This window comes from Girardinichthys multiradiatus, chromosome 2 (genome assembly GCF_021462225.1).
Source record: "Girardinichthys multiradiatus isolate DD_20200921_A chromosome 2, DD_fGirMul_XY1, whole genome shotgun sequence".
NCBI classification, from domain to species: domain Eukaryota; kingdom Metazoa; phylum Chordata; class Actinopteri; order Cyprinodontiformes; family Goodeidae; genus Girardinichthys; species Girardinichthys multiradiatus.
The window spans coordinates 6,020,109-6,032,661 of NC_061795.1; the positions used below are offsets into that span (position 1 = coordinate 6,020,109).

Consider the following 12,553-nt stretch of genomic DNA (forward strand, 5'->3'; position numbering starts at 1 on the left):
GATAAAACACAGTGGACCAACACCAGCAGCTGACACGGCACCCAGACCATCACTGACTGTGGGTACTTGACACTGGACTTCTGGCATTTTGGCATTTCCTTCTCCCCAGTCTTCCTCCAGACTCTGGCACCTTGATTTCCAAATGACATGCAGAATTTGCTTTCATCCGAAAAAAGTACTTTGGACCACTGAGCAACAGTCCAGTGCTGCTTCTCTGTAGCCCAGGTCAGGCGCTTCTGCCGCTGTTTCTGGTTCAAAAGTGGCTTGACCTGGGGAATGCGGCACCTGTAGCCCATTTCCTGCACACGCCTGTGCACGGTGGCTCTGGATGTTTCTACTCCAGACTCAGTCCACTGCTTCCGCAGGTCCCCCAAGGTCTGGAATCGGCCCTTCTCCACAATCTTCCTCAGGGTCCGGTCACCTCTTCTCGTTGTGCAGCGTTTTCTGCCACACTTTTTCCTTCCCACAGACTTCCCACTGAGGTGCCTTGATACAGCACTCTGGGAACCGCCTATTCGTTCAGAAATTTCTTTCTGTGTCTTACCCTCTTGCTTGAGGGTGTCAATAGTGGCCTTCTGGACAGCAGTCAGGTCGGCAGTCTTACCCATGATTGGGGTTTTGAGTGATGAACCAGGCTGGGAGTTTTAAAGGCCTCAGGAATCTTTTGCAGGTGTTTAGAGTTAACTCGTTGATTCAGATGATTAGGTTCAGAGCTCGTTTAGAGACCCTTTTAATGATATGCTAATTTTGTGAAATAGGAATTTTGGGTTTTCATGAGCTGTATGCCAAAATCATCCGTATTAAGACAATAAAAGACCTGAAATATTTCAGTTAGTGTGCAATGAATCTAAAATATATGAATGTTAAATTTTCATCATGATATTATGGAAAATAATGAACTTTATCACAATATGCTAATATTTTGAGAAGGACCTGTATGCCTGAAACTCCACCTGTGTTTGAACACTGACGGTGCAGGTTAGGGTGTGGTGGTGCCACAGGCTGAAGTAAATAGAATCAACAAGCTGAAGATGACGGACCTGAGCAGAGCAGAACACACACACACATTTTCCAATAGTATGAACTAATACAAGAAAATACAACATTTTGGACCAGCTGACTCAGGTATTGTACTGGTTATATTTTTTTTCTATAGATGTGGCGTCACATTAATACAATATGATCTTCAGGAATGAGTAAAGATATTGCAAGTACTTTATCATAATAGTTAGTCAAACAATCCCATTGCCTTTACATTTATTAGTTTGTGTTTCAGTCATAACAAAAACACATTTTCTGTTATAAGCTGAAATAAACATTTGAAATAAACTTAATGCAAGTTAATAAAGCAGATGTTCAACAGACTTTCAAATGTTTTACTCTTTACTCTTTTAGTCCAACACACTACAGGTTGACCTCTCTGGGTTCAAAATATAACACAAGTTTAAGGTTTACATACCTTCATTTCAGAATAAATGGGACACCATCTTTATTACCTCAAGTAACATGGGAAACACTGTTGATTTGGCATACATGGTGTGTGGAGCTTTATGTACTGTACACAGATCTAACGAGTGATCAGCGCAACCTCAGGACTCAGGCTCTCAGTCCCGAGTGCAGTGGTTGAATGGATTTTATTATTAGTTTCATTTGGAATTATACCTGAAATATTACAAAGTTATCAGTCAAATGAAATCATTGTGGAATAAATAAAAATCCGTAATAAATTTAAACTACATTTCACACACAAGTAACAAATAGCTGGGGCAGGTTGGCCAGTTCTATAATTCCCATGCATGTACAGCTCTAAAATATTACAATATCATAAAAAAGTTCTGTATTTTTTGTCACTCATTTCAGACAGTGAAACTCATATATTATAGATTCATATAACAAGGAATTAAATATTTATTTCTTATCAGTTTGATGATTAGGACTTACAGATAATGAAAACCCAATATTTAGCATATCAGAAAATTGGAATATTGTGAAAAAGAAAAATATTGGAAACTCATTGTGTCACACCCTGTGTGCCTGCTTTCTTTCTTCTTTTCCTTTGGTTTGTCCCTTGCACCTTGCAAGACGTGCACCAACAATTTGTCCTCTTTTGAACTCTGGTATGTCACCCATAATGTTGTGTGCATTTCAATATTTTGAGCAAAACTGTGCTCTTACCCTGCTAATTGAACCTTCACACTCTGCTCTTACTGGTGCAATGTGCAATCAATGAAGACTGGCTACCAGGCTGGTCCAATTTAGCCATGAAGCATCCCACATTAAAACGACAGGTGTTTCAGTTTTATTGTGCAACCTCTGTACTTGAAGCTTGTGATCTTCTATCATAGTAGTTTACAAATCATCAATAGTTTCCTAGCATACCTTCTAGCAATTGCTAAAGGGGTCAATAAGTAAAGAAACATGCTTACATCAGCTTTGGGGTTGTAGTTCAATTTAAATTCATTATTGATACATCTGAACCTTTGCGTGGAAAAAGCTGTACACAGGCTTTTTGTGTGTAAACTGTGCTGTCTGATCTATGTTTTTGCATATATTCTTCAGACTGGGACTGAGATTTTAATGATGATTAAAAACAACATTTATTTTAATTTCTTTAAAATAATTCTCATCAGGTTATCCAATCAGGTTATTCAATTCAAGTATGTATGCCTGCTTTATTCAATCTTGATAGAATTGCCATCTTAATGTGATGGAGAGGTTTCAGATCCAGAGGGCCATGTTATCTCGCACCTATTTATTTCAGTGTAATGTTACCTGAAAGTCTTTTCAGTGTTTGGTTGTTGAACACAGAAATTGAAGAAACAGGACTTTGTTGTTGCTATTATCATGTCTAATTCTCATTTTATATTTTGTGAGATTCAATACATTTGTGCTTTACTTAACAAAAAGGATTTTGTGTTTGTGTTTGTTTAAAGCCTTGGGAGATAAAAATTTGTCTTTTATTTTTTTTAGGTTTTTAGGTTTGTAGGGTCTTCAGGAAGAACTCTTTAAAACTTAAATATCTTATAGGTCAAAAGAGCGACCTGACTGTCACCCCTACGAATAACCCCAAACCATCACAAGTTACAAAAGGATTGCAGCTGTGCCACCTATGAGCCATACGTCTAGCAAATTAAAACCAGGAACCTCTTATTACAGATTTTTTCAAAATGTCCATAAAAGTTTGATGTGCCTCAGAGACAAAAGGAGGCTTAGTACAGAGCCTTTGAAAACCTTTACCTGACATAATAGGGGATTTAGCAGTGCGCTCATTTAAATTATGAAACTAAAAAAACTGAGTTTCAAAGAAGTTTGACACTTTTTCATTATTTTTTTAGCCTATCAACATGAATGCAACTTTTAATGGCAGTTTTTCTTTTTCAGCTAAACGTTGCATAAAATGCACATTTTACTGAGACATTTCCTGATATATTTTCCTGATTACACTTAGACAAAAGACTGAGACTGAGTGTAAATGCAGGAAGGAGACGTTTCCTCCCTCTGATCAAAATGCTTAGACTCCAGTTCAGCAGTGAAATGTCCCTTCCTTCCTCTTCAGTCTCACTAAAACACAACTTTTCTTTTAGTCAGAGTCAGATAACTCAGTAGCAGTGGTCTGGGCAGAAAAAGGATGTTGACTTCTCTGTGAAACATACCCAGAAGTGAGTACAACATTTAAATTACTGCTTGACTCTGTTTTGTGATCAAAAAAAGTTAATCTTTGACTCAAGGGTTTACTGCTATTTTTTCAAGAGATTTATGAATGGAAACTGAGGTAATAGGAGCTAAGGTTAGATTTATTTTCATATACTGAATGAAAATTGGTCAGCATAAAATTAAAAGAAAAATTGGTTTGTGTTTAATCAGAATGGATGTAGTAAAAGTGAAAATGTGTGTATTGAAACTAGTTTTAAGCCTTTTGAAGAATTATATGAAGAGGTTGGTTGTACCAAAAAATATATGAAAGCGTTGTAAAGAAGGCCTTTATCAGTGGAGGAATCTCACAAGAAGTTAATGTGCTGTATGTAGTTGTTTATTCAGGGTGGAGGCCTATGGGTGGAATTTCAACCATGCATGCTAGTAGGCATGTTGTTTATCTGTAGCTGCTGATCCTTCTGTTGCTCCTGCAGGTTAATTTAGCAGACTTCATTCTGCTCTTCAGGAGCAGAGCAATATCCTTGCCCGTTAGCCATTTGGCAGTGTGTAATCTACATGGTGGTTCATGTTGCCTTTTGTGTAAAGCCTGGTCTCATCTTTGATGACAAAGTTTTGTGGCGTAGGTTTCATAGAAGAAAGGTGACTGTGTTCTCACTCCTTTTTGAAAAGGAGAGGGTAGTTTGGCCTACTTATTTGGTGTTACATTGACTTTGGTTTTGTACTAACCCTTTGTTTCTTTCCAGGGTTTGGATTTTAAATGATTTCTTAATTATTTTTTCAAAAGTTGTTGTTATTTTCTCTGACTATTGTCTCTTCATTACGCCTCACCACCAATAACAGGGAATGTAACATCAGCATACTGAAATATGATAGAAGATCTGTTAATTTAGATTTCACATCGGTGTTAAAGAGCTTCAAAATCCAGAGGAGGATGTGAAGCGAGTTTAATTAAGATGGACCTTTTTATTGTAGGCCAGTTTAACAAGCCCCCGGGGACATTACTAAAGGAGAACATGCACCAGTGTATGATGTAATTTTGTTAACTCAGGCTTTCCATTACAGATCTGAAGTTAATATGTTAACTAGGGACTAGGGCCACACCTCTGATAATCCAGTTTACTTACTATACATTACAGCTATATTTCTGGAACATCCTGAAGACAAACAGCATTATTTTTCTTGAGACCTTGAACATTGTTCAAAAACGAAATAAATGCTTTTTCAAGATTTCAGATTTTTGCTTCAAAACATCAAGTGCGCCTTGATGAGCTTTTTCCACTATTGCATGCTCTACCATGTTCATCAATATTTTCTATTAGATATCAGACACCATATGATTGACAAAACAAAGTAGTTTGGTGTTTTCTTGCTGCAAATGTGTCTAAACTCATTCATACCTCCATCACCCACTATAAGGGTTCATGGCCTGGTGGCTGGCTCTTTCTGAAGCCATTGAGGAGCAAACCGTTTCAAGGACAATCTGTTCTTATAACTGTCACTGGTGAAGGATGATCTTTCCATCTGGGGGGTCAGAGTCTTGCAGAAGTGAAGCAAACCTTTTTTCTTGTGGAATTCCCAGTTTTTCCGTTGGTTTGCTCCTGTCATTTGTTGTGAGAACAGTTCACAACAGTTCTCCTTTTTGCTGAGGTTGAAAAGATGCTTCATCTAGGTGCAGGGTTCTTCCTGTTAGCGGTCTTCCCAGATCTGAAGGAAGGGATTCATCTCTTGGCTTTTCACCAAGAAAGTTCTGGGAGGACTGTTGGTTTACTGTCATTTACTGCAGCATTCTGTTTCTTGATGGTGCCAGTTGTCTGCCAGTTTTATCACGGTAGGTAGGGTCATTTCATTTTCATACCCAGCATTTATCTCCACATTCACTTCGAGCCGAAGAAGTTTCGTTTCCATCACTGTTATTTTCATGAGAGGTTTGGCCCAGTCATCTGTGGAGGAATCTTTTTCGGATTAGCTTGTGCTGCCACAATAAATGCAGCTGCTCCTAGCGTTGTCTGGTTCTTCTCTCCAAAGCAATTAAAATAAAAAAAAACCTTGAAAAAAATTCTTGAGTGTTACTGATTTAATGTAGTTTCAACCAACTTTTTTGTAGTTTTTGGCTGAGAGAAGTTAAGAGTAAAAGAACGCAAGCACACAGCAAGGAGAAAGCATCCGAGCCACCAGAGAGGTGGAAGTTGATGCCACTGGATGTTTTAACATTCGGAACAGGAACAGTTTTTGATCTTTTGAACTATGATTGTATCCACAATGTTACACGCAAGAGGGTGTAGAATGTAGTAAAGACCTCTGCAAACTCAGATGCAATGACGTTGCACAACATCTGGTGGTGGAGTGTGTGTATGTGTGTGTGTGGGGGTGCTTTTAATCAGTGATCGCTCTATTACTTGCTGGAAGTTGAAGGAGTTGTTAAAATGAGCTTGAGTGTAGTTTTTATGCCAATTTGGATAGAAAAAATGCCCCTTTACAGTGCAGACCTGGCAACACTATGGTTTATAAGCTGTATCTCTTGATAAATAACTTTGCTTCATGCATCATCCAAGGTTTCTAATTTGGAAAAAAAACAAATCTTCTTCCAACATGGAACACTATCCCCACAGAGGTTGATGTAATCCAAGACTGAGTTTGAAAATTCCTCCAAAGACCACTGTGTCCACTAGTTTCTAAACACCCCGGAGTCTGGGGTGCGGAACCAGTCCTGAAGCCTTAGGATGGCATGTTCTGACCATGACCTCATAGATCTGACTGTGGGTTTCGTGGTTTTAAATTTAGGGGGTATACCAAGGATATAGCAAAAGCAATACATGGCCTGACATACTTAGTTAACAGTACACATGGGCTCTATATGCATGGGCTACCTTAGTTTACACTTTGGCCCTGATCTTCAAAAGGTTTGCATGTACAAAACCACAAGCGAACCTGTTTGCGTCCACACCTGTTTGCTGATCTACAAGCCAGGTTCTAATCAGATTGCGTGTATAAAATCAGCGGAACAGCGGCGCAAACTTTTTAGTGTGTTTGCCTTCATAAATTTGTAAAACATATGATAATGACCCAAACACACAAATTTATGGAAATGCAAATGTGATCCTTTACCACCCGCAATGGTGGATCATTGCAGCACACCACAGGCTTAAATATTGTGGCTGTTTATGATAAACTCCGAACTCTTCAAACACGGTGAGTCTCTGAAAATAATTAAAAGTTCAATGGAAACAAACCTCCAATAAATGTATTCACAGACATGTTTGTCTTTTTTATTGTTAATATTGATTGGCCAATTTCTAAGTGCAAATGCTGCAAGTTACGTTGAGCAACACAGTTAACAAGCTGTGTGCGCTCCTGTGGTGAAGCGCGCCACTCTGGACACTGCTCTGCCCTCCTGCGCAATAGCTTGTCATCCATCATTCTGATTAAAGGTGAAGCAGGATGTAGTCTTTGCCTCACTGGGTCTGTCCAGACCACAAACATAAAGCATCTGCTTGAAGAACTTCAAACTCAGCCTTCTGCATGCGCAATTACGCACTCAGAGGCACCCTACAAATGAACATAGAGGGGGTCCAATCGAGTCAGAGCATAGACTACAATGACAAACCTGCTGCTGTAAAAAGACGAGAATGTCGGAGAAGGATTTTGGGTCGGACCAAAGCGCAGACAAGAGCTCGGTAGCCGCATCATAGTTACTTCCTTGTTTATTCATAAAAGTCCAAAAACTTAACAAAAGCACTGCAGGAATAAAACAAAGACAAGATCAAAAACTTGCGCTAATCTGCAGGTACTCATGGCAAAGCATAGCATAGTCAAAACGAAGCATAGGTATCCAAGGCATAGCATAGTCCGAAGCGTAGCATAAACAAAGCATAGACGTGGTAAAGGGGTAGTGACAGACACAAGGAACACAAAGAACACAGAGTACAGAGAGGGGAACAAAAGGCAGGTAATCAAAGAAACAGGAAACAGGTGTGACAAGGAACAGGTGAAACAAATACAAAGGCAGAGGATGGGTGAAAGGACTAAACAAACAGAAAACACAAACTAAGCAAGAGAATAAATCAGAGGAGGAAATAAAGAACTAGAATAACTATGAACTAAAGTAAACAGAGAAACTAGAGGGGAACATAGACACAATAACTTAAGAAATAAACAAAGAGCCATAAGGAGAATCTAAATTACAAAATAAACCATCAAGTCCAAAATGTCACTCCATGACAGAGAAAGGTTAACAAACTTAGCAGTCCAGAAAAGCAGAAGCAGAACTGAACAAAAGGAAAAAATCAACATCTGGATCATTTATAATGATGCAGCTAACAACCCCTGCATGCTTCAAGGACCACAGCTTTTGTTCGCTTTTCCTCTGGTTCTGCTGGGGGCAGTAGCAGCCAGTAGCACACACAATTATGTCATTTAAATGGGGCGGTCTGCACCTCTTTTGCACCTGCCATCCATTGCAGGTGAAATCTTTGACGATGGCTTCCAATGCGTCCACTTATTGCATGTGCAATTTTATTTTTGTGCAAGCAGTTTAGTGCCCCTTATTTGGAATCTTTGAAGATCAGGCCCTAGTCTTAGGTCTTCTTTTCTTTAGTCATGCTGTTGACGTTCTAATGAAACATGAAGAGCTTTATGTAGATTTGGTTGATTGAAGTCATCTGCAGCAATAAAGGCATTGTAAGGATGTGCCCCAAGGCTTGTGTGTAAAGCTTCATGGAACCATACAAGTGCTACCATAGTGTTGGCGCTGGTACTCTATACACAGCACATTTAAAAACTCCAGTAAATTATCTGAGTAGGTAGTGTGGATCTCTGGGCCGCATAATGTATCGACCTCCTTTCTGTTTGTAGACCAAGGGTCATTAATGTAATTACACGGGCCTCTGCTGGTCGTCTAATATCTGCAGTCCGGTCTGCTAGGTAGGCTGTGTGACCTGATAACTAAAAAGCCACCTCTGGTGTTGTGGAGTCCAGCCCAGTTTCAGTAAAGATCCAGGTGCAGCAGTGGTTTTTGTTGAGCTGTTTTACCAATCTGAGACAGATTTCATCACCTTTTGAATCAACCAGCCACTTGAAAGGAGGATGGAGGGCAGTGGAGGCTTGAACAAGTTAGTTTTCAGCATTGTTCATACGTCCAACCACCTTCCTCTCAACTGCCTGCGCTCATAGTATCTCCTTCTCTGGCTTGAGTGATTTAAAATAAGATCAATCACTATGCTGCTGTGTCTATGATTACAATCATTTTTCTTCTGTCTTATGTTATATGTAGCTTTGCTGCTGTGTTTGGGATCATTGTTTGCTTGGATGACCTAGTTTTAGCAAAGCTTCCAATTTGGAATTGTGAGATGGCCTCACATTTACCACAACAATACCCAACAATAAATGACAACATGATTCTTCTGGAATTTTAGCATGCTTGAGTTTATGTGCAAACAATCTTAGAATCTGGTCAAAGAAAAAGGCAGAGTTTTAAAGTATGTCCCAGAAAGTCAAATCCTAGATTTAAATAGAGGCATGCTTTCTTTTATGCCACTTTTAGACCCTTTTTACTAATGACGACTGGACTGCACTATAAGTTCAATATTTTGATGACACACAAATATTAAATTATTAATTTTTTCTATGTAAAGAAAAATACTGCTGTTACCTTCTTTCTTTATGCGTGAAGCAAAAATACTGAATAAAGTAGATTCTCAGAGGGAAATGTTTTCACATCTTTTGCTTTTAGACCTTTTCAGAATGCCCACAATTCAACAACCTTTAAGATCTTCAAATCTGATACGTAAGGGATCAAAACCACGGGCTCAGATGAAAGCTGGATCACCAAGTCTGATTGTCACCAATCAACCCATCCACACCATCTCCACCATGTCGACCCACACTAATGCGTCTGTTAATCCAGCTGCCGGCTTCTTTGAAGACCTGCTGATCCACCTTCACTGTAAGTCAGTAAACACATCAGGGCAAGAATGACTTGTTTATTTACATATTCAGGACAAGGGACACTCCTTTAAACACAACATGTGCACATTTTGGACATGTGTCCTAACTGACCCATTAGAGACCTTAATGGCTCTCCTAGGTTGATTGTTCTGACTACAATTTAGAAGCCTGTTAGTTCCAATGAGATGAATGTCTTTAAGAAAAATTATTTTTTTTGCCTCATACTTAAGCATTTAGGATGGCTTGATCTGTTTATGTATTTTCAACGATAAAGTAAGAAATCTTTTAATAGGGTGCTTAGGCTGAGTGCATCACCATCACTGTCACAGAAAACAATTGTCTGTCTTTTCTTTTGGAGGCTTGCAGGCCATTGAAACGAGTGACAGTAAGGTTGGCGCTTTAAGAGGGAGGCCTAATATATATGCAAGAGCATTATTCTTGAGTCCACATAAATGTACCTGTTGTTGTGCAGGAGAGCAGCTGTTCACTGGATTCCCAGGACAAGCTAAAATAAACACATGTCTAAATTGTGTCATACAATGTGCAAGGCTTGGGGACAGTGAAGCTCCTTATTCAGTGAGGCCTAGTTTTGAATAAGCTCCTTGGCAACTTGTAATATACTGTGTTCAACGGACCTATTAGGAAAAGGACCCCTCACTTTCAGTCAAAAAAGTGATTTAAGACCCCTAATGACTTTTAGTCATACATAAGTAATTTAAAGGCAATTTATAGCCCCTATACACAATTATATACCAATGCATACTCCAGTGCACACTGCAATATTTTCCCTGTTATATTACATTTCAATCAAAGTTAGTTGATCATATAATGCCAATTGGCAAAACAATTCCCAATCTAAAGAAGCCCACTTTCAAGCATCTGGCGACAGTGGATGGCTGATTGCATCGCTTCTTAAAGCAGTCCCTCACCATGATCAAGCATGTGTTGACAGTGGAAAGGAACAACTCCCCCTGCTGGAAGACTGCTTTAAGCAAACACTCCTGGTGTCTTTGTGCTGTCTCTGCAGGCTTGGCTGTTGTGTTTTTAACATTGCAAAGCCGTGCTCCAACTTTCAACTGCTATTGAAGTGTTCATATACACTGCTCTAAAAATTAAAGGAACACTTTTTAATCAGAATATATTATAAAGTCAGTTTAACTTCTGGAATATTGATCTGGTTAGTTCGGTAATAGAGGGGGTTGTTAATCAGTGTCAACTGTTTTGGAGTTAATGAAATTAACAACAGCTGCACTAAAGAGGCAACAATGACCCCAAAAACAGGAATGGTTTTGGAGGTGGAGGCCACAAATATTTGTTCTTTATTTTCTTAGACTGCTATTCAGTAGTTTTGCATTTGACCAGGGTCAATGTCACTACTGGTAGCATGAGAAGATACCCTTGCACAGGCAGTCCAACTCCACCAGGTTGACTCTTTAATATCTGCCATTGCCTGAAGGTTTGCTGTGTCTCTCAGCACAGTCTCAAACCCATGGAGGAGATTCCAGGAGACAGGTAGCTACTGTAGGACAGCTGAACAGGGCTGTCGGAGTTCCTGAACCCATCAGTAGGACTGGTATCTGCTCCTTTGTGCAAGGAGGAGCCGGATGAGTACTATCAGAGCCCTACAAAGTGACCTTCTGCGGCCACTGACAAGAATGTCTCTGACCAAATCATTAGAAACAGACTCCATGAGGGTAACCTGAATGCCCAATGTCCTCTAGTAGGCCCTGTACTCACTGCCCAGCATTGTGGAGCTTGACTGACATTTACAAGAGAACACCGGAATTGGCAGATTTGGCACTGGCGCCCTGTTCTTTCTACAGATAAGAGCAGGTTAACCCTGAGCTCATGCCAGACATGAAAATCTTTGGACGAGCTACGGTGAACGTTATGCTGCCTTCAACACTGCTCAGCATGATGGATTTGGTGAGGGATCCGAGTTGGTCTGGGGAGTCATATCCATGGAGGGACGCACAGACTTATACAGTATAAATGATGGCAGCCTGACTGCCATTAGGTATCTCGGTGAATTCCATAGACTCATTGTTAGACCCTTCACCGATGCAGTTGGTACTGAGTTCCTGGTGGTGCATGATAATGTCCGGCCTTAGGTGGCAAGTGTATGCAGGCAGTTCCTGGTAGATGAAGGAATTGATACCAGTGACTGGCCTCCACGTTCCACTAACTTAATCCAATGGAACATCTCTGGGACATCTTGTTTAGGTCCATCTGATGCCACGAGGGTGCACCTCAGACTGTCCAGGAGCTCAGTGATCCAGCACGATTTTTTTTCCAGTTGAGATTTAATGTGTTTTCAAAGGTTCCTATAATTTTTTGAGCAGTGAATTTATATATGTATAATCATTATTTAAAACTGATAACATGACAATCTTTTGGCTATAAAATTTTACAGATAATTTATACTATTACAATATCAGACCATGGTGTCTGAACCACTTGATGGATCCCCTGAATCAGATGGTTGCTCAATCAATAAATGGTCAATGCCCTGGATGTTCTGAAAGAGAAAAAAACACTACAAAGATCCCATCTAACTGCTTTTTCATTTTATGTTCTGCAGTGCCGCGATGGGCAATCTACACCATCTTTGGAGCTGGTGGCCTAATTATCCTGCTTTGTTGCTTTTGTATCTGCATTAAATGCTGCTGCAAAAGAAAGAGGAGACAGAAAAAGGATCAGCAGATTATTTTGAAGGGGTTAGACGGGAGAACAGCCACAGCTCTGGTAAGAAAGAGTTAATAGAGTTCATGTGGAAATCTGACATTCACGTATTTGGGATAAATGACATCAAATATGGGGTTTAATAACATATTTGAATATCACCAGGTTGAGATGAGTTTGAACAGTTTCAGTAAATACTAAATCTAGAAGTTGTTCAAAACTTTAAACTTGATTTGGCTTTTCTAATCCACATGTGGCTACCGTTATAATTACA

The 12,553-nt window shown here is 39.6% G+C and overlaps 1 protein-coding gene across 2 annotated transcripts in view; it reads left to right on the forward strand.

Moving 5' to 3' along the window:
- The first annotated feature begins 1,033 nt into the window (after positions 1–1,033).
- syt8 (synaptotagmin VIII) overlaps positions 1,034–12,553 on the forward strand; it is a 51,396-nt gene continuing 39,876 nt past the window's right edge. The window contains exons 1-3 of one of the 2 annotated variants that reach the window (XM_047349131.1): positions 1,034–1,125; positions 9,383–9,595; positions 12,179–12,342. In XM_047349131.1, coding sequence (XP_047205087.1) covers positions 9,394–9,595; positions 12,179–12,342 — 366 coding nt within the window. In that variant the 5' untranslated portion in view covers positions 1,034–1,125; positions 9,383–9,393. Of the gene's footprint in view, positions 1,126–3,522; positions 3,660–9,382; positions 9,596–12,178; positions 12,343–12,553 lie in introns of those variants that run through there. The other variant, XM_047349122.1, reaches the window with a different exon arrangement.